The sequence below is a fragment of the Bos indicus x Bos taurus genome, chromosome 3 (genome assembly GCF_003369695.1).
Source record: "Bos indicus x Bos taurus breed Angus x Brahman F1 hybrid chromosome 3, Bos_hybrid_MaternalHap_v2.0, whole genome shotgun sequence".
Classification (NCBI taxonomy): domain Eukaryota; kingdom Metazoa; phylum Chordata; class Mammalia; order Artiodactyla; family Bovidae; genus Bos; species Bos indicus x Bos taurus.
In genome coordinates this window covers 58106860-58130287 of record NC_040078.1, presented here as the reverse complement: position 1 = coordinate 58130287, position 23428 = coordinate 58106860, and the positions used below count along the sequence as shown (strand labels likewise).

At 37.9% G+C, this 23428-nt stretch overlaps 1 protein-coding gene across 5 annotated transcripts in view; it reads right to left on the bottom strand.

The window, feature by feature from the left end:
• The window catches only part of COL24A1 (collagen type XXIV alpha 1 chain), a 391998-nt gene that overhangs the window by 328259 nt on the left and 40311 nt on the right, over window positions 1–23428 (bottom strand). For all 5 annotated transcript variants that reach the window (XM_027536666.1, XM_027536671.1, XM_027536669.1 and 2 more), the window contains exons 5-6: window positions 16928–16981; window positions 14150–14203 (exon numbers count right to left, since the gene is read on the bottom strand). In XM_027536666.1, coding sequence (XP_027392467.1) covers window positions 14150–14203; window positions 16928–16981 — 108 coding nt within the window. The remainder of the gene's footprint in view (window positions 1–14149; window positions 14204–16927; window positions 16982–23428) is intronic.

The following is a 23428-nucleotide window of genomic DNA, read 5'->3' as shown; positions in this document are numbered from 1 at the left end:
ATGAAGCAACAGACAAACAACTAATCTCAAAAATATACAAGCAACTCCTACAGCTCAATTCCAGAAAAAGAAATGACCCAATCAAAAAATGGGCCAAAGAACTAAACAGACATTTCTCCAAAGAAGACATACAGATGGCTAACAAACACATGAAAAGATGCTCAACATCACTCATTATCAGAGAAATGCAAATCAAAACCACTATGAGGTACCATTTCACGCCAGTCAGAATGGCTGCAATCCAAAAGTCAACAAGCAATAAATGCTGGAGAGGGTGTGGAGAAAAGGGAACCCTCTTACATTGTTGGTGGGAATGCAAACTAGTACAGCCACTATGGAGAAGTGTGGAGATTCCTTAAAAAACTGGAAATAGAACTGCCTTATGATCCAGCAATCCCACTGCTGGACATACACACTGAGGGAACCAGAAGGGAAAGAGACACGTGTACCCCAATGTTCATCACAGCACTGTTTGTAATAGGCAGGACATGGAAGCAACCTAGATGTCCATCAGCAGATGAATGGATAAGAAAGCTGTGGTACATATACACAATGGAGTATTACTCAGCCATTAAAAAGAATACATTTGTATCAGTTCGAATGAGGTAGATGAAACTGGAGCCTATTATACAGAGTGAAGTAAGCCAGAAAGAAAAACACCAGTACAGTATACTAACACATATATATTGAATTTAGAAAGATTGTAACAATAACCCTATGTACGAGACAGCAAAAGAGACACTGATGTACAGAACAGTCTTATGGACTCTGTTGCAGAGGGAGAGGGTGGGAAGATTTGGGAGAATGGCATTGAAACATGTATAATATCATGTATGAAACGAGTTGCCAGTGCAGGTTCGATGCACGATACTGGATGCTTGGGGCTGGTGCACTGGGATGACCCAGAGGGATGGTATGGGGAGGGAGGAGGGAGGAGGGTTCAGGATGGGGAACACATGTATACCTGTGGCAGATTCATTTCGATATTTGGCAAAACTAATACAATATTGTAAAGTTTAAAAATAAAATAAAATTTTAAAAAAAAAGATGAGAATTACTAAACGTATTTGATAATGATAAAAATATCTGATAATCAGGAAAACAATCAACCTTATATGTGCTCACATCACACACAGCTGCAAAATACATGGAGCAAACACTAACTAAACACTTTCTAAACATAAATACAACTAGTAAGGATAGAGAAAATTTGACTCCAACTAGACCAAAAAAATCTATTAAGGACAGAGAAAATTTGACTACCACAAACCACACTAATCGAATTGACATTTACGGCATACTTATGGCAAATCGGAGAAGGCGATGGCACCCCACTCCAGTACTCTTGCCTGGAAAATCCCATGGACGGAGGAGCCTGGTAGGCTATAGTCCATGGGGTTGCTAAGAGTCAGACACCACTGAGCGACTTCACTTTCACTTTTCACTTTCATGCATTGGAGAAGGAAATGGCAACCCACTCCAGTTTCTTGCTTGGAGATTCCCAGGGATGGGGGAGCCTGGTGGGCTGCCGTCTATGGGGTTGCACAGAGTCGGACACGACTGAAGCAACTTAGCAGCAGCAGCATGGTAAATATATGGGGAAATAATGAAAACAGTGGGAGCCTTTTTTTGGCTCCAAAATCACTGCAGATGGTGACTGCAGCTATGAAATTAAAAGACGTTTGCTCCTTGGAAGAAAAGCTATGACCAACCTACACAGCATATTAAAAAGCAGAGATTACTTTGCTATGGTTTTTCCAGTAGTCATGTGTGGATGTGAGAGTTGGACCATAAAAAAAGCTGAGTGTCAAAGAATTGATGCTTTTGAATTGTGGTGCGGGAAAAGACTCTTGAGAGTCTCTTGGACTTCAAGTAGATCTAACCAATCCATCCTAAAGGAAATCAGTCCTGAATATTCATTGGAAGGACTGATGCTGAAGCCAAAACTCCAATACCTTGGCCACCTGATGAGAACTGACTCATTTGAAAAGACCCTGATGCTGGAAAAGATTGAAGGCGAGAGAAAGGGATGACAGAGGATGAGATGGTTGGATGGCATCACCAACTCAATAGACATGAATTTGAGTTGGCTCCGGGAGTTGGTGATGGACAGGGAAGCCTGTCATGCTGCAATCAGTGGGGTCACAAAGAGTCGGACAGGACTGAGTGACTGAACTGAACTGATACCTAATAAATACAAGATACACAATCTTCTGAAGTTCATGTGAAATATTAATCAAGATAGATCACCTGTTGGGCCACAAAATGCCTCGACAAATTTTAAAAGATTAAACTCTTCCATTTTGTACTGACCACAATGGAACTAAATTAGAAATCAGTAACAATAAGGTCACTAGAAAAACTTCCAATTGATGAAATTAAACAAAACAGTGTACTTCGGAATAACCCATGAGTGAAGATGAAAGCATTTATTTCAACTTAACGGAAACACAACACATCAAAATGTGCACATGTGTACTAATGAAGAGGAAAAGTTAAAATTTTACATAACCTCTTGCTCCTTCCACCTCTGTAACTCAGCTTGCTCCTTGCAGTCTGGATCACATAGGTCACATAGTCTCAGAAAGAGGGGACTTACAGTTCTAGGAACTGGAGCTTATCTCACTCACCCTTGTCCTGTTCTTTGCAATTGCCCAGCCTCTGCAAACCTGCTTAATCACGCCTGTTCATGTAAAGGTCAGGCATCCCCCTTCCCGTCTTGACTGCTGTTCCCGCACAAGTGAAACCCCTTAGTTTAAACCAGCCTATTGCCCACTATGGTCTGTCTATAAAAACTCTGTAATCCCTTTATTCGAGGCTCAGAGCTCGGAGTATTACTTCCTCTGGGCCCACCAGCATAATAAACCCCAGTTCTCCTACTCTCCAAGTGTGGTGCTTGGTTTCTCAGGTATGGGGTTCTGCAACACTGAGTCACTTCAGTCGTGTCTAACTCTTTGCGACCGCATGGTCTGTATCAGGCTTCTCTGTCCATGGGATTCCTCTAAAACTGGAGTGGGTTGCCATTTTCTTCTCCAGGGAATCAGTCCTTGGAGAGAGATTCATAGCTCTAAATTAGAATAGAGCTAAAAATCAATTAAACACTAAATGGTTCATAGAAAAAATTAACAAATCCAAAGGTTGATTCTTTGAAAACATTAATGAAGATGAACCCTTGATTTCATCCCAGGCAAAAACAAAACCAATGAAAACCCAAAATCATGTTCCTCCTCAATCCAGTAGATGGCAGCTCCCACAATACCAGCTGTTCAACTACTTAGGCCTTAGATTGCCTTTGACTCCTCTCTCACACCATATAAGTGACTCAGCAGCAATTATGTTGACTGTACCTCAAAATATGTATAGATTTTGACCACTTCACACTGTCACTGTTGTTAACACTCTAGTCCCTCATCCATGGCATAAGCTTGGGTAGACCAATGAAGTCGTCTCTAAATTGGTGTTCCTATTTCTACCCTTGCCTTACCCCAAGCTATTCTCTGTGATAGCCAGAACCATCCTCCTATAACATGAATTGCATGATGCCATCTTTCTACTTTGTGGTTCTTGTTCAGTCGCTCAGTCATGTCCAACTCATTGCCACCCCATTGACTGCAGCACGCCAGGCTTCTCTGTACTTAGAACTCTCCAACAAATATACAACAGTAAAATTCAAACCAAAATTCTTACCTGTAAGGTCTGAACTAATCTGTCTCCTACTGTCTCTCTGATCTATCTCCTAACACTTATCTCATTCAGGTATTCCTCAAAGCCCGCCAAGCATCCTCCTGCCTCAAAGGCTTTGGACTTCCTGAGTTGTTTCTATTTTCTAACCTTTTCTTCATCAGGATGGCAAAAATGGTGATTTTCAATTCTAGTATTCTTTCTTAATTTGCTAGATTTTTCTGTAAAAAGAAAATTCCCTTCATCAACCATTTGGTTGTACTAATACTGTGCAGGGCCCTGTTGGGCTCCTGGGGACAAGGACTTTCTGTGCCCCCCATTTCGTTGATTATATGAAACAGCCTTCCTTCAGCCTCCATGATGTTCCCTGAGTTCCAAAGGGTAGATTCAAACAATTGTAAATTAGGGGAAGTGAGGTGATGTGAGATCAGGGAGAAAACAGAGTCAAGAGGAGCCTTGGGGCAAGGTCTTGTTTGTCCCATCAAAGGATACACACAACAGTATCTTTGAGCTATTTTGCAGATACTGAAACTCTTTCCAGATGAGAGAAGTTAATGATTAATGATGGCATGCTACCCACAAGTATATAGACCTCACACCAGTTGGACCTGAAGGTTGACAATGTAGACTCCTAACTTACTTCATCATTAACCCTTCAGAAGAATGTCCACAAGCTACTCATGTCATCCTCTTTGAATAATTACTATAAAACTTGTCTCTATATTCCCCAAGTTGGGACACGTGGTTTTAAGAGTATGAGCCCACTGTGTCCCATTTTTCCTGGAAAGAAATATAGCTATCCTTTTCCGCGTCACTCAAAACTCTGTCTCCGAGATTAAATTTGGCACCGGTATACAGAGAAGCTGAGTTTTCAGCATCAGAACTAATCTTTAATTCTAAGAAAGGCAAGGCAATTTCATAACAAAAATTTTATTATTTCTCTTTATTTTTCTTCTGTTTACCATTTTTTAAAATAATGACTGTGGTATAATAAAAGTATTAGTTCAGTTGAGTCACTCAGTGGTGTACGACTGTTTATGACGCCATGAACTGCAGCATATCAGGCCTCCCTGTCCATCACCAACTCTCGCAGTTTACTCAAACTCATGCCCATTGAGTCAATGGTGCCATCTAACCATCTCATCCTCGGTGGTCCCCTTCTGCTCCCACCTTCAATCTTTCCCAGCATCAGGGTTATTTCAAATGAGTCAGCTCTTCGTATCAGGTGGCCAAAGTATTGGAGTTTCAGCTTCAACAACAGTCCTTACATGAATACTCAGGAGTGATTTCCTATAGGATGGACTGGTTGGATTTCCTTGCATTCAAGGGACTCTCAAGAGTCTTTTCCAATACCATAGTTCAAAAGCATTAATTCTTTAGCACTCAGCTTTATTTATAGTCCAAATCTCACATGCATACATGATCACTGGAAAAACCATAGCCTTGACTAGACAGACCTTCGTTGGCAAAGTAATGTCTCTACTTTTTAATATGCTGTCCAGGTTGGTCAAAACTTTCATTCAGAGGAGGAAGTGTCTTTTAATTTCATGGCTGCAATCACCATCTGCAATGATTTTGGAGCCCAGAAAAATAAAGTATGCCCCTGTTACCACTGTTTCTTCATCTATTTGCCATGAAGTGATTGGACCGGATGCCATGATCTTAGTTTTCTGAAAGTATTGCTTTAAGCCAACTTTTTCACTCTCCTCTTTCACTTTCATCAAGAAGCTCTTTAGTTCTTCACTTTCTGCCATAAAGGTGGTGTCATCTGCATATCTGAAGTTACTGATATTTCTCCCGGCAATTTTGATTCCACCTTGTGCTTCATCCAGCCCAGCGTTTCTCATGATGTACTCTGCATATAAGTTAAATAAGCAGGGTCACAATATACAGCCTTGACGTATCCTTTTCCTGTTTTGAACCAGTCTGTTGTTCCATGTCCAGTTCTAACTGTTGCTTCCTGATCTGCATATAGGTTTCTCAAGAGGCAGGTCAGGTGGTCTGGTATTCCCATCTCTTTCAGAATTTTCCAGTTTATTGTGATCCACACAGTCAAAGGCTTTGGCATAGTCAATAAAGCAAAAATAGATGTTTTTCTGGAACTCTCTTGCTTTTTCCATGATCCAGCGGATGTTGGCAATTTATCTCTGGTTCCTCTGCCTTTTCTAAAACCAACTTGAACATCTGGAAGTTCATGGTTCATGTATTGCTCAAGCCTGGCTTGGAGAATTTTGAGCATTACTTTATTAGCGTGTGAGATGAGTGCAATTGTGTTGTAGTTTGAGCATTCTTTGGCATTGCCTTTCTTTGGGATTGGAATGAAAACTGACCTTTTCCAGTCCTATGGCCACTGCTGAGTTTTCCAAATTTGCTGGCATATTGAGTGCAGCACTTTCACAGCATCATCTTTCAGGATTTGAAATAGCTCCACTGGAATTCCATCACCTCCACTAGCTTTGTTCATAGTGATGCTTTCTAAGGCCCACTTGACTTCACATTCCAGGATGTCTGGCTCTAGGTGAGTGATCACACCATGATTATCTGGGTCATGAAGATCTCTTTTGTACAGTTCTTCTGTGTATTCTTGCCACCTCTTCTTAATATCTTCTGCTTCTGTTAGGTCCATACCATTTCTGTCCTTTATCGAGCCCATCTTTGCATGAAATGTTCCCTTGGTATCTCTGATTTTCTTGAAGAGATCTCTAGTCTTTCCCATTCTGTTGTTTTCCTCTATTTCTTTGCATTGATCTCTGAGGAAGGCTTTCTTATCTCTCCTTGCTATTCTTTGGAACTCTGCATTCAGATGCTTATATCTTTCCTTTTCTCCTTTGCTTTTTGCTTCTCTTTTTTTCACAGCTATTTGTAAGGCCTCCTCAGACAGCCATTTTACTTTTTTGCATTTCTTTTCCATGGGGATGGTCTTGATCCCTGTCTCCTGTACAATGTCATGAACCTCCGTCCATAGTTCATCAGGCACTCTATCAGGTCTAGCCCCTTAAATCTATTTCTCATCGCTACTGTATAATCATAAGGGATTTGATTTAGGTCATTCCTGAATGGTCTAGTGGTTTTCCCTACTTTCTTCAATTTAAGTCTGAATTTGGCAATAAGGAGTTCATGAGCCACAGTCAGCTCCTGGTCTTGTTTTTGCTGACTGTATAGAACTTCTCCATCTTTGGCTGCAAAGAATATAATCCATCTGATTTCGGTGCTGACCATCTGGTGATGTCCATGTAGAGAGTCTTCTCTTGTGTTGTTGCAAGAGGGTGTTTGCTATGACCAGTGCGTTCTCTTGCCAAAACTCTGTTAGCCTTGGCCCTGCTTCATTCTATACTCCAAGGCCAAATTTGCCTGTTACTCCAGGTGTTTCTTGACTTCCTACTTTTGCATTCCAGTCCCCCATAATGAAAAGGACATCTTTTGGGGGTGTTAGTTCTAGAAGGTCTTGCAGGTCTTCATAGAACCGTTAAACTTCAGCTTCTTTGGCTTTACTGGTTGGGGCATAGACTTGAATTACTGTGATATTGAATGGTTTGCCTTGGAAACGAACAGAGATCATTCTGTCATTTTTGAGATTGCATCCAAGTACTGCATTTTGGACTCTTGTTTTGACTATGATGGCTACTCCATTTCTTCTAAGGGATTGTTGCCCACAGTAGTAGATATAATGGTCATCTGAGTTAAATTCACCCATTTCAGTCCATTTTAGTTCACTGATTCCTAGAATGTTAATGTTTACTCTTGCCATCTCCTGTTTGACCACTTCCAATTTGCCTTGATTTACGGACCTAACATTCCAGGTTCCTATGCAATATTGCTCTTTACAGCATCAGACCTTGCTTCCATCACCAGTCACATGCACAAATGGGTGCTGTTTTTTGCTTTGGCTCCATCTCTTCGTTCTTTCTGGAGTTATTTCTCCATTGATCTCCAGTAGCATATTGGGCACTACCGACATGGGGAGTTCATCTTTCAGTGTTCTATCTTTTTGCCTTTCATACTGTTCATGGGGCCATCAAGGCAAGAATAATAAAGTGGTTTGCCATTCCCTTCTCCAGTGGACCACATTCTGAAAGTATACATTTTGTCTTTGGCCCTGGTTCCTGGCACAAAGATCCTAAAACCCTTGGAATTTTTGTTATTCATAACAAGCCCTTTTTGATCTGAGCTTATGCTAATGAGGTGACTGGAGAGAGGGAGCCAGATAGCTTCAGGATGGGAACTAGTCACCAGAAAGGCAAACAAGTGATTACAGGGTAGTAAAACTTAGCCCCATCTCTTCCCCCACCTCCAGGGACAGGAGGGGGTGGTAGAGATTTAGTATAAAAACTCTTAAAGACATTCCAAGAGCTTCCAGCAGGTGAACACACTGGAAGCACGATGTACCTGGGAAGGGCATGGAAGCTCTAGGCTTCTCTCTCCATATTTTGCCCTATGCATCTCTACCTTTCAGCTATTTGAGTTCTATTTTTTTAATAATAAATTGGTAAGCCTTATTAAAATGTTTTTCTGAGTTCTGTGAGCTATTCCAGCAAAATATCAAACCCAGGACAGGAAGAGATTGTGAGAAGCCCTGAACAATCATAGTCAGCCAAGCACAAGTGTTCTGCTAGCATCTCAAATGTGGGGAGTCATGTGGGATTGAGCCCTTAAATCTGTGGAGTCTGACACTAGCTTGGGGTAGTTAGTGTCAGATTTGAATTGAATTGTTGAATATACAATCTCATAGATGCAATTCCCTGGCATCCTCTAAAGGTGACCAATGAGGGTTTCTCTGTTCTTAGCTACAAAGTAAACTCATGGATTTAGAGATATTTGATGTGACTTAATCCACTACAGTTAATATTCTTAATGATATTCAAATTATACCAATCTTTGACTAGTAGAAGCTTTTCAGATTGGCTTCTGAATCCTTTTGATGTGACCCTAATAGTCTTTGATGGCTAGAAAGAAAAAAATTAAATGTATCTGTCATATTTGTCTGGCCCTTTACATAAAGGTCCTTATGTTGCACAGAACAACAGGAGCACCTCAGTCTTCAGCATTTTATCATACTTTACATTGCCAGATTGTTGGATTGAAAAATTTTCATAGCAATCTGACTCTGTAAAAAAGTTCTTAGAATGGGTCAGCATCTATATTTAACATATTTATTTAATTCACAAGCAAGGAAAATGGGAGCATGACAGAAACATGGGAACAGAGGGCCAAAACCAGAAATAAAGTATAGCACAGATACACTCTTTGGAATTCAATATTTAATATTATTAATTAATAACATTTCATTTAATATTATTGAGTTGGCCAAAAACTTCTTGCAGATTTTTCCATAAGATCTTAAAAGAAAATCCCAAATGAACATTTTGGCCAAGCCAATACTAACAGAACACTGTTAATAGCAGCTTACTAAGATTAGATATTTTCATTGAACGGGATTAAATTTGAAGGAGCTATTGAACTTGACTAAAGTAATATATGCTACTAATTAACATTCATGGAAAGTTTTTAAGTAGCCTTTAAGAAGCACTTTTGAGAAAGAAATTATCTGGACAAAAATAGATGGCCTGGACTAGAACTGTAAGTAGATCTAGATTCTTCATTCGGACTCATGTCTGAAGATTTACTGCATAATTGATCATGTATTAATTAATAGTAATAAGAATTTCCAGCACCCTGCAAATAAAGTTTATATTAAATAAGCAAATATGATGAAATGTGGACTTAGATGGTTTGGTGACAAGAAAAAAGTCATTCTCTCTAGCAAACAGAGAAGCAGAATTCACTTGATATTTTTTTAGAAAGACCTTTTTCTTAGAAAGACAATATTTCTACCAGAAGTCTACTGATTTCAGCTAAAGAACTCAATAGTTTACCTCTATTTTAAATTAGTCTTCATACTGCTGAAAAATGTTGTATACCCACAAAATTTTTGTGTGGCATTTTGTTCTTCTACTATTTAGCAATTTAACAACACAGTTCTAAGAGATGAGAGTTCAGTTTCATGGTGTTTCATAAGATATAAACACTCTTTATGGTGTTTATATCTTATTAGCATCCAAAGGATTAGCTGGAACCCTGGAATGGACATATTTTGTTACTATTACTAAATGAATTCAGAAAGTCTTTAATTACACTAGGTTACCCCACCCTCATCTTTCCTTCTTAAGGTGCTGTTCCATACATTCAAGGTTCATAGTGAACCACTCACTATGCTAGTAGAGACAAATAGGTGTAAGGTAAAGAGTAAAACAGATCTAATTCTGATGCCAGTTAAACTGTGTTACCTTGGTTAAGTACTTACTTCTCTGAATATGTTTTCTTCTATGGAAAGCAGAAGGTAATAAAGCCTGCTCTGAATAGTACTCTTAATTGAAGTGGAATTGAATGAGATGGCATACATAAAATACTGTCAACTGATACTAGATGCTCAGTAAGTGCTAGTTCTTATTCCCTTTTGATGCCAGTGCCTTATTACTAACATTGTCTGCTTATTACTTCAGTTTAACATTTATAGAATGCCCAACACATTCTAGGCACTGGGCTAGATACAAAGGCAAAGAGGGATAAGATCTGGCCCCTGCATTCAAATAACTCAGAATCTATTAAGGAAGACAAACATGTGAAAACTTATTTTGCTTGAACAGAGTTTAGAACCACCAAAGATAAGTTTACATTCTTTGTCCTTTATGGTAAATACTAACTTAATTGTAACAGGATAACAGAAAATAAAATGCTAGATTTTGCATCAGTCTAGAGTATGTTTGCAAAATAAGCTTTATTCTTATAAACTTTAAAATAGCCTTATAAATAGAACTTATTTCTATACTATCTTAAGGTATATTCATTCTTAAGAGACACAAGACTTTTTGTTTTATGTAACAAATAATAAATGTGATATTTTCAGTAAAAGTTGCATCTCTGGACAAACAAATGAAAAGACCAAAAAAAAAAAAAAAAACCAACACCCAACTGCCACTTCTGAAGAGCTGGGAGCCAAAACAGGGGGTCAGAGCAAAAGCAATGCATTGCATATACCTCTATATGCAACCTGCAATGCAGGACACCCCAGTTCAATTTGTGGGTCAGGAAGATCCCCTGGAAAAGGGATAGGCTACCTACTCCAGTATTCTTGGGCTTCCCTGGTGGCTCAGCTGGTAAAGAATCTGCCTGCAATGTGGTAGACCTGGGTTCAGGTCCAGACCAGGGTAGACCTGGCCTGGAGAATTCCATGGACTATACAGTCCATGAAGACTGTATAGCCCATGACTGAGGGACTTTCACTTTCACTTTTTCACTATACACAACACCACCAAAGGGGTGAGAAAACTCTAAGCCAACCCTCTGGTCCAACCCCTGAACATACCCATTTCCTTACTCCACATAAGGAATCTGAAATTTCTATTGACTGGTTAAGGCCAAGAACCCTGGTTGGTATCAGTTCTAACAATTTTTATAAAATATATTAATCCAAATATGATTGTATAAACATTTCATAATGCACTGCATTTTCCATTGCAGTTAAATCTTTCTAAACTTGTAATTATCTTAATTTGGTCTTTTCAAAGGTTCAGGTAACCCCTTTTGAAATGTGCAATTTCTTATGCAAGTGACAAGATTTTTTATACACTTTTCTTAGAGAACAATAATTCTATGTTATTCTTGCTGAATAATAACTGAAAAGAGAAAAATTCTGAAAATGTCTTAATACTGTAAAACCCATTAACCTAAAAGGGATCTTTGTTCCCGAAGGAAAATAAATCCTGTGATTACATGTCAAAATTTATCCTTGAGAGCATGAAATCTGCATATTTATTGCATTGTCCTGAATAAACACTATAAGAGGATTACAAAGTATAAAACTTGAATGTTCTATTAATCCTGATTACTTTAAAGTGTGTATTACTTTAAAATGTTAAATTCCTAGGAAAATTGGTTTCATAAACCACACACTACTAGCCTTGCTAAGCTGCTGCTGCTGCTAAGTCACTTCAGTCATGTCCGACTCTGTGCAACCCCATAGACAGCAGACCAACAGGCTCCCCTGTCCCTGGATTCTCCAGGCAAGAACACTGGAGTGGGTTGCCATTTCCTTCTCCAATGCATGAAAGTGAGAAGTGAAAGTGAAGTCGTTCAGTTGTGGCCGACTCTTTGTGACCCCATGGACTGTAGCCTACCAGGTTCCACCATCCATGGGATTTTCCAGGCAAGCATACTGGAGTGGGTTGCCATTTCCTTCTCCAAGAGATCTTCCCAACCCAGGGATTGAACCCGAGTCTCCTGCATTGTAGGCAGACGTTTTACCATCTGAGCAACCAGGGAAGTCCTATCTAATGTCCCCATAAATATGTGCAGTTAAAACAAATCATGGTCAGTTTTGGCTATTTTGAAGATGGTTATCAATTTATTAAATTTAAATATAAACTAAGACTAATATTCAGGTTTATATGATTAAGTTCCCAAGAGGTTCAGTTAATTGCTTGCAAATTTTAAGTAGAGCTTACAAAATCCCTAATATAGGGGTTCATAAAATATGTTATTGGTAAATAATTACAGTCAAAATTATATTTATACTACTAAGTATGATATTAAAGAGAAATCTTGAGATTAAGACTTCATCTCTCCTAGAGCATTTTACTGAAGGCACACATTCATATTAGTCAACACTGCAAAATACCCTGTTTTTAATCTTTGGACAAAGATAATTTTTTGACACAGACATCATTTTCTCAAGTATTTTCTCCTAAGTACACACATTTTAAGAAGTCAATGAAATCAAAGGCTTTCCACTATTTCCATCTTCATCTCCCCTCACCCTATTCTCCATCTTTTTTGTTTCTTCAAGTATATGTTTGTTATTGGCTAGGCAGGAAAAGAGAAGGATGACACAAGCCATGTGGAAACCCCACCTCTATTCTGTCTTCCGTCGAGTTGTGGAGATGAGGCTGTTAGTAGGTTGGCAAGTCCCCTAGAACTTGAGCTCTGTGGAGAACCATGAGCTGGATCTTTACAACTACACTAGCCTTCCACTAGTCTAAATATCCTTGAAGTCCCCAGACAAAACTTGGAGGGCTAGAGAATCACAGATTTTAAAACAAAATTCTAATTTCTTGAGAAGACATTTGTCTTTTTTCTGGTACACATCCAGTAGTTAAAAGCCTTTTTTCTGAGACATTTTATTAAACTCAAAAAGTTGTTGAGAGTGATGAGAAACTGAGGGAGTCATTATTACTTATTATTAATAATGGTATTATTTATGATGTGTTAGCTCTGTTAAGGGCTTTGCTCACAATTTATTTAGCCTTCACTCCAGCCCTATGAGGACATACCATGGTTTTCTCTGTTTTGGAGAAGAAAATTAAGCTTAAAGGGGCAAAGCAATTTGTTTCTAGTCATACAAATCAAGGGGCTTTCCTAGTGACTCAGACGGTAGAGAATTCGCCTACAATGTGGGAGACCTGGATCAATCCCTGGGTTGGGAAGATCCCCTGGAGAAAGAAACAGCAACCCACTACAGCATTCTTGCCTGGAGAATCATGGACAGAGGAGCCTGACGGGCTACAGTCCACGAGGTCACAAAGAGTCAGACACGACTAAACACAGTATATACAAATCAAGAGGGCTAAAACTTGAATCCAAATCAGTTAGACTCCAAAACCTGTGTCCTTAAGCTCTACCCTATCTTAATCTACATCTGTATGGTAACAGCTATTTGGTTACTTTTGAGCAAGATAATTAATAAGCAGAGTGGTTACTGATGACCCTGAAATATTCATGATTTTACTGGCAACCAAAACCCTAGTGTTACATTCACGTGTACATGTGTGTGTATAGATATGTATATTTACTTATATTTCCAATTCCATACCCGCTATGAAGGTAACCAGCCTGGTATATATACTTCCATCTGTTTTACAGACATGACTGAAGTGACTTAGCAGCAGCAGCAGCAGCATACTACTATCTGTCACACTACTAGCACACAACTATGTATGCTCATATTTTTACAGGTTTTCAGGTTAGTTGTTTTCATAAAAATATGAGTATATCCTATAAGCATTATCCTCATAGATCTTTTTCAAGTGAAAATATTAGAGAAGTATGAAACAGGGAAATAAATGATGTTTTATTTCCTCAGTATTTATTTATACATCAAAATAGTCTTGATTTAAGGTAAATTACTCAAATCATAATTTGTACACTACAGAGGTTTCCATATATTGCCATCATATTTTGACAACAAAGACTAGAATATCAAAGCAGGGCCATGCTTGCCTTTACCACTAGCTATTTATAAATCCAAGTGTGGTGGGCTCTCAAGGAACCTGGCCATCTGCCACCCTATGACAATCTTGCCAAAGACTCATGCTCTAGAGATGACAGAGATCCCTAATATTCCAAGGTTGACTTTAAAAGTTAAAGACCTTCTTTAGTAATGTGCCGAAAATCACGTGATATTCAAAGCACTCACCTTTGGACCTGGTAATCCAGGTAACCCAGGATTTCCATGTGGCCCTGGTATGCCCTACAAATAGAAAAAAAATTCAGATCATTCTTAGATCTAGATACAAGTAAGTGTTTATTATAACATTCAAATAAATATTACATGATTCATTAAAATGGATATGTTATTTTACAAAGTTCATTATCTCTTCTGAGGTCTTGGATATTTCAGTCTTAGAAAAGACACCGATTACAGAGCAGAACTGCGGTTTCTGTTTTTTGCTTCAAAACACTGCTTTGAGGTATTTATGTCCCTTATTTACCACCTCTTATCTCCAGCCACATTGCTCAGCGCTACTTCTAAAAGTTGTGCAGGGTAAGAAGCCCAAAAATAACAAAGTGCAATTGTTTTATTCTCCTCTCAACATCCGGTAACCCCTTCTGCACTTGGGTTTTGTTTATGCTATGATGCATGCCTTAAGACTTACCTCATTTAACCATGCCTCTCCTACACCTGCTCAAATCATGTTCAAGTGTCAACTGAGATACCACCTTTAAAACCTGGCTAGCATGAGGTGATTTCTCTTTCCTACTCAATCCCACAGAAACTGTTGCATATAAAATTAATTTGCAATTAATTATATGTTGCCTTGGGACAATTCTATTAATATTTTATTGCTATTTTAACTTCTTCATGACATGTGCTGTTTAGTTCTAGGATTATAAATTCTTTGAAAAGCAGCTGTTTTTAATATCACCACTCCCAATGAATATCTGTCAATTTAGGGAATTCCCTGGTGATCCAGTGGTTAGAATCTGGTGCTTTCAGTGCCTGTGGTCCAGTTTTAATCCCTGGTCGGGGAACTGAGATCCCACAAGCCGTGCAGTGTGGGGAATTTAAGAAAAAAGTGGTATTTGTCCATTTGAATTCAATAACTGCTTCTATTTACTAAATACCTACTATATGTAAGTAACTGTTACTGCTTTATTTATTATTATTATTATTACTAATCCATATAACGATCCTGCAGGGTGGTTATTTATTCCCCTTTACAAATGGGTAAACTTAGGTTCATACAACCAGCAAATAGAAGAACAAAGATTCATCTCCAGAAAGGCTTTCAGGTCTCCAGGGCTTCTATACTCTTTTGGGCTTGGTACCCACCTCTGTACCCTTTGGCTATGTAGTGGTTTAGTTGCTAAGTCATGTCCAACTTTTGTGACCCCATGGACTGTAGCCCACTAGGCTCCCCTGTCCATAGGATTTCCCAGGCAAGAATACTGGAGTGGGTTTTCATTTCCTCCTCCAGGGGATCTTCCTGACCCAGGGATCGAACCCAGTCTCCTGCCCTGCATGCAGATTCTTTACCAACTGAACTATGAGGGAAGACTTTTCCTTCAGTTATGCCTCTATCTTAAAACAGAAATACTTATCTGTTTTTTTTTCACTTCTAAATTAACAGAGCATTGTGTTTCAGAAGGGGGAGGAATGATAGCAATACAAACATGGAAAGTATATCTAGCAAGATGAAAACTAAGGGAAAAAATTAGATTTCTTGACCTCTCATTTGTGTAGTCTTCAAAAATAAATTTTTCAATAAAGTAGGTGGGGAAATATATGAGGATTAACAAATGATTTGTTGATGTGGGACCAATGGGTATAAAGTATTATTCCACAGAGCTCATTAGTGCAAAAGTGAGCAAGGACAATAACTTTAGGAAAAATTAGCATCAGTAAAAGTCTGGGACTTAAAAAAAAAAAAAGATAATTTGCTGTTTGTTGCCAAATAAGATAAAATCTAGGGATAGAAAAGGTTAAGTTGTGGAAGAACAGCCTTAGCAGTGGAGAGGGAATATAATTAATGCAAAGGGGAACTCAGTGCCTCAGAAAGCAAAATCCAGGGTCTCCTGACAGAAAGCGGGGAGGACAGAAATGGTTTGTTGGCTGTAGGAGAGTGGACAAGTTTACAAAACACTCTTGAGAGGAATGTGGTAGGTCATCAAGTATAGAGAAAGAAAAGAAATGTTAAACAGCTAGAGCAGAGTAAGCATTCATCTTGAGCCTCACATCAACAAGAGCTTGATGTGAATATGGACCATTTAAATTAGCATTTTAGGGTGAGTTTTACATTAATTTGTTTATATGATAAGCAAAAATTAGGAAAGAAAGTGGATTATATATGGTATTTACATTTGTCTTTATAACATACAATCATAATTCCTTTTCTAGCTCTTCAAAGAATTTCTGCTAGTAAAAGTTCACTTTTTTTTTTTTTTTTTGAGGTTTGACAGAAATGAATTCTAACACAGCAATAAATCTTTTGTTGGACCTGTTTAATGTGAAAAACTACTGCTACCCTTGAGGAAGCTTTTTTCCTCAGGACAATTATTTTTTTAGTTTATAATTCCAATATTTTCCACTATGTAATCCAGGAATGCACTATTTTAAGGCTGCCCACTCTTCTTCATTTCCCAAAGTAAATGATCCCCACCTTGGACTATCAAGTACAGATGAGATCACTTTATAACTAAGAATAATGCTACAAGTAGCACCAAAACAATCACTAATCTACAAATTTGATTATCTTTTTGGGCATGTTCACAGAGAATGCTTTGGCTGGGTGTTTACACTCAAATAAATAAGTGGCACATGTTCCCAAGCTTCTCTTGAATTGGCAAAGGCCAGGCTAAGTTTGACAATCTAGGCGGATTTCCAGAGGAAGTACAGACTGTACAACAGTAGGAAAAGCATACTGGAAAACTACCAACTGTAACAGCAAGGGAGAAATGGAACCCATCCACTTACCCGCGGGCCTCTCTTTCCTGATGGACCTGGGATGCCTGCTGGGCCAGGGGGACCCTTGGAAAACAAATGCTGAGACATTAGACAAGAGAACAGACGCATCCTTTCTCACAAGTCTTGGGAAGATTTCACTCCAGGGCTCTTTTTTGGTCCCCAGTTACTAGCTGATGATGGTTTTAAAATAACATGAAACCCCTCACCTTAATCAGCAGGAGTGAGAGTTGAAACTCAAATGTCCTCTTTAATCTGGTCAGATATGGCAGCAGGAAGTCTATGACTTATGGTTATGGCCACTGTATCTGGTTTTTACAGGGACCATAACTAGTAGTTTTGTGGGTAGTTTTTTACCTAAATTTACTTTTACTACTGAAAGAGGAATTCAATTTAGGGTTTGGAGATCAACAACTCTAGGTTTTTGGGGGTTTTTTCCAAACACATTTCAAATGAAGATTTGCCTTGAAAAAATAAAGCACTGACCATTTTATGTTTTCTTAGAAGACTTATACCAAAGATCTGTGTAATGTGTTAACTGTTACAATGAGATCCTTCTAGTATGTGAGTTGCTCAGTTGTGTCCAACTCTTTCCGAACCCATGGACTATACACAGTCCATGGAATTCTCCAGGTCAGCATACTAGAGTGGTAGCCATTCCCTTCTCCAGGGATCTTCCCAACCCAGGGATTGAACCTAGGTCTCCTGCATTATAGACAGATTCTTTACCAGTTGAGCTAGTATATTCAGTAATATATCTGCCCTACACAAAATGCAGCATACCAAGAGGTCAATAGAGTTAAATGGTTTTGTAAAAACAAAATCAATTTTAAGTAAAAACAGTAAAAAAGTAAAAACAGATCAATTTTAAGGTATTCTGAGTTCTTTAAATGTCACTTTTGAAATATATCAAATAAGAAATAGGAAACTACTACTTTGCTTCCACATATTAATGCCTTATATTATCTTTTTTTTAAAACTTATTTTAACAATCAACTGGTGGAGGAATAAACATTCATTTGGGATATGATTAATACATATTCATTCATTCATCTGCCTATTCATTTCATTGTTACTGAGCGCCCTGCTGCCATGGTATTATTCTTGATGTCTCAGAGCATACATATACCTATGTTTTACATTTATATACAATGTTTTACAAACATTCATTCATTACTGCAGTAAAAATACTATGAACTTTGATATTAAACATGTCAAGGTTAAAATATTAGCCCTACCATTAACATATAGCATGACCTACTGATCTTCATTGTCATGTAACATTTTTCTCTTTGAAACGTTCTCCTTTATTGATGCTTGTTTTCAGTTTTTTTCAGTCACTTTTCAGTTTTCTAATGTTCTTTGTATATTCCAAACTGTCCATTTTCCTTTTTATTTTGCCTTTTTATACCCCTTAACAAAAACCTTTCATGTATTCCTTAAAATTAAAAAAGTAATATTTCTCTTTCAACCACATAAAAGTAATATTTCTATTCTCCATCCTGAACTATTCAAATATTTTGAGAGTTACTACTATATCACTGGCTTCCATCAAAACTTGACTTTCACTTATTTAAAAAAAAATTAAAACTCTTTTTAAAACTAGTTCTGGTTCTACTTTTGTCCTCAGAACTTAACAGCTGATGATTTTAAGTCCTCTAAAATAAACTCTAAAGATAAAAAATTAAATGCAAAATTAAAATATCTAGTTTTGTTTACTGCCCTATCACGCTACTTTGTGACAAAAGAAACACTACTACATTCACACTGAAAAAGAAATTATTACAGTTCATATTAGATAGTGGAGGTGGGGGAAAAAGCATATTTATGCTGTGATTAAAATATTTGAATTAATTAGCAATAAGTATTAACTTGTCTTCACAATTTTTCATTTCCATATCTTTGAGAATAAGTTATTAACAGGTATTTCCTAGAAACCAGAGAAGGAAAGCAATTTTATATGATATGACTTTTTATGAATTTTTTTCTATAAGTGAAGTACTAGAAAAGGCACTTTAACTTTCAGATTATCAGTTATTAAGAGAAAGTATAATTTAGTTAAAGAGCAATGCTATGGCAATCATCCAAAGTGAAAGTGAAGTCGCTCAGTTGTCCGACTCTTTGCGACCTCATAGACTGTAGCCTACCAGGCTCCTCCATCCATGGGATTTTCTAGGCAAGAGTACTGGAGTGGGTTGCCATTTCCTTCTCCAGAGGATCTTCCTGACCCAGGGATTGAAGCCGGGTCTCCAGCATTATAGGCAGACGCTTGACCGTCTGAGCCACCAGGGAAGCCTGGCAATCATCCAATCTACAGTCAAATCATGCTTCAATCATTTACTTGCTGAATGACCTTAGACAAGTCAGCTACTCTTGCTAAGACTTAGTTTTCTCATCTTTATAACACTGATGATGTTACAGTGGATATTAAAGTTATTGTATATAAAATACTTGTAACTATGTCTGATATAGAGTAATTAACCATAAACTATAGAGCAATTTTTTAAAGGTATGCATGGAGCACAAGTAGTACTCAGTGTTAGTTACAATATTATTATTACTAAGGTAATATACTGAAGCAAATGTATCCAATACTTGTAAGAGAGTAGTGTCTGGTGGATCTTGGAAGTCTTGCATCTAAATTTCTTTTTATAGTTCACTCACTCATTGATTCATTCACTTACTCAATAAACATTAGTAAGCAACAAAACCTCCTGGAGCTGACAATGAGATAAAAAGACACCTACTAACAAATAAACACATAATATGCATTTTATTTAGTGATATGAGGAAAAGAACAAGCAACCAAGAGAGATCAACACAGTGCACATAATTTATATTGTGCTATGAGAGAATGCATCTCTGAGGAAGCTCTAAGTTAGACCTAAAAAATGAAGAGGAATGAGGAAAGAGGAGAAAACAAAATTTGAAAATAGGAATAAAATGAATGACAGCATGAGTAAAATAAAACAAAAATACAATCTTATTAAGGAACTAAAAGAAAGCCAACAGTGGAAGTAAACAAAAGTGGAACAAAGTGACATTGCCAAGGAAAACAGGGGCCAGATGACATTTCACTGCATGGGTCATGATAAAGACGTTTTAATTTATTCTAACTGCTACACTCTCCTGTCACTGAAGAGTTTTAAGCAGATAAATGACATGATGTAATTTACATTCTAAAATGGGTCACTAGTGAATTTCTATAAAAGATAGCAGAATGAGAACATTTTTAAAGCTACCCTCCTTCCCTCAAAAACCCTCTGAAAACAACAAAAAATACCAAAAGAAAAAAACTTCTCTGATGAAACAAGAAAACGACCACAACCACAAACCATAAAATATGAAAATTATCTTTCAAATAGTAAGACATTTTGGAATAAGGAAAGATGCTGAAAGATGACTGAAAACAAAAAACCCTCCTCAGACCTCAAACCTGGGACAGGCTACAGATAACTAACAGTATATCAGTCCAGAAAGTTCATTCCAATGATCCTTTAATGACAATAGCTAAGTTCAAAGGAATGGTAAAGCCACAGAGAATATAATTCATGACCCTGCAAAGATCCAGTTCAAACAACCCAAGAGTAAGGAAGGCAGAGCTGAAAAGGAAGAACCCATCATTTTTATGATCTGCAACAAATCTCCTAACCTCAGGAAAATTCTGGTGGAGGGAGGAGGTAAAAGACAAGAGCATGAATCATTATATCACTTCTTAGACTGATACAGAGGGCTTCATGTACATGAAAACGAGAGGAGATACATTTCTAGGTAGAGGACACAAAACATATCAAAAGATGGCATTGAAGGCAGCAACTTGAATTTGATGCTGTGTACTACTCCACCTAACTCCCTTTTGCCTCTCCCTATACCATGCTAGGAGAAGGCAATGGCACCCCACTCCAGTACTGTTGCCCGGAAAATCCCATGGATGGAGGAGCCTGGTAGGCTGCAGTCCATGGGGTCGCTAAGAGTCGACTGAGTGACTTCACTTTCACTTTCCACTTTCATGCATTGGAGAAGGAAATGGCAACCCACTCCAGTGTTCTTGCCTGGAGAATCCCATGGACGGAGAAGCCTGGTAGGCTGCAGTCCATGGGGTCGCACAGAGTGGGACACGACTGAAGCGACTTGGCAGCAGCCCCATACCATGCTAAAGCACATAGTGGCCCAAATAGTGGCGTTTTTATTTTAAAAATGAGCGATAACCAGAAAGAAACCAGCAAGGGACCTATACATTTTGAGGGGAGGGGGGAAGTATGAGGACAGAAACATAAATTAAAAGTAAATGAAAAATTTTTTTACCAGAAAAGGATTGCTCCATGCAGAGAAAGAAGTTCATATAGTTCATTATAAATCCAAAGAATTTCAAGATGCTGTTTCTCTACAAAAAGCTCAAAGAAGAGTCATAAAAGACAAAAATAACAACCAAGGTAATGAAATGTGAGCCAAAACAGCTTAAAGATTGAAAGAGCAAAAAAAGAAAGAATTATAGACTAAATCCACATCAGAAGCAATAATAGCTGACCACAATTGAAAAAAATCAGTTAAGGAATATGGATGTAGTTTAACTGAATTTACATAAAATGGAAAAAAAGCAAACACATGGACATCATTGTAGAGAAGATAATAAATACTATCATCACAAAGGACTTTTAACATGTGTGTACTGGTGTGCCTGAAGAATATAGAAAAATGGATAAGAAAAATGCCTGAGAATTAAGGAGAGATGTTTCTTTAGAAAGTAAAACAAAACAAAAAACTTCAGATCAAAAGAGTACCAGAAAAAACTGACACAGAACCTAATAGCTTTATTGAAATGAACTTCAAAGATATCAAAAGAACATCAAGGGTATGTAGATGAAAAACAGGCATCAACAAGTAGGAAAGATCAGGCTGTCCTCAGGCTTAATCCACTTCAAGAAGCAGTGCAAAATCTCTATAAAGTTCACCATTTCATCACCATTTACTCTCTCATACACTTTCTGAAATTTACCTTTAGACTTCTACACTATGCTGAAATCATTATCAAAGTTCAATAACAACTTTCCCACCAGAAGATCCAAAGGATTTCCTCTACTTTTTCTCAGTCTTTAGCTTTCAGCACCGCTGATCAATTTCTTCTCAAAACTCTCATTTTTGGCTTTTATGATACTATATTATGAGCTTCCCTGGTGGCTCAGACAGTAAAGAATCTGCCTGCAATGCAGGAGACCCGGGTTTGATCCCAACCCTGGGTCGGGAAGATCCCCTGGACAAAAGAATGGCTCCTCACGCCAGTATTCTTGCCCAGATAATTCCATGGACAGAGAAGCCTGGCAGGCTACCACAGGGTTACAAAGAGTCAGACACGACAGAGTGACTAACACTAACTATATTGTTCTGTCCCATCTGTCTATCCTGTCACATTTCTTTTTTTTTTTCCTTCTATAACCACAAAGCAAACATTCCTTACAATTTGGCTCTTGACTCTATGCCAAGTCCTTTCCTTGCAAATTTCTTGACTCTATAATACTGATGGGAAAACTCCCATAATCTATACCCCCCTACTTTGACTTCTCTTTTCACTTCACCTTCTTCAAATCTTTCAACAGCTTGCTGATTTGCCAATAGCACCTTAAATGTTTTAACTCGGTTTCTTCTCCTAAAATCAACTTCCTGTCTTAATTATTGGTTTTTATATTGGTATCACCAGTCTCTCAACCCACAGGCTTAAAACCTTAGAGCCACCTTGATCCTCTTTCTTTTCATTTGGTCCCTAAGTCCAGTTAATTTCCTAGTTCTACCAAACCTTCCTTCAAGATCTCCCTTGAATGCTACTTTTCCTTTGCATTTTCCCTGCTGTTATCCTAGATAATGTCCTAGTTTTGTAAGATCCAGATAACAGGAATTTCCTGTCTGTTCTGGGCACTGCCACAGACTGACTTCCCTAATCATATCTTTACTTAGAAACCTACAAAATTCCCCACTGAGAACATGATAAAGTCAGAACTATTATTTGAAAATTGAGACCTCTACAACCTGTATAAGGTCTACCTTGGCCTTACATTTATCTATCGTTATTCAGCTTCATATTGTGAAAGAGTTTGACCTTTAGAGGCAGAAAACCTACCTCTAGGGTCAAAATCCTGGGTCTATCATTTATTGGCATGTGGTTATGAGCAAGCAAACAAGTTACTCTGGGCTTCAGTTTCCTCACCTGAAAAATGAGGGTAATAATACTAAACTTACCAAGTTTTTCTAAGATAACAAACATAAAGGGCATAGCAGAGTTCCTGCCACAGGTAAAAAATCTCAATAAATTATAGCTATTTTGCTGTTTTTCCTACATAAAAGATACAACAGTTTCTTTCACCTATCAAAATCATATCCATTATTTGAGGTCTAGGTTCTAAGTTTGCCTACAAGAACCTATCCTGAACAGCTCAGCCTTAAGTGATCTTTCAAAGAGTTCTCCTCAAAAATTTTTTTCTTACCTTTGAAAATGTGTACTCCACATGTTTAGTTTGCATC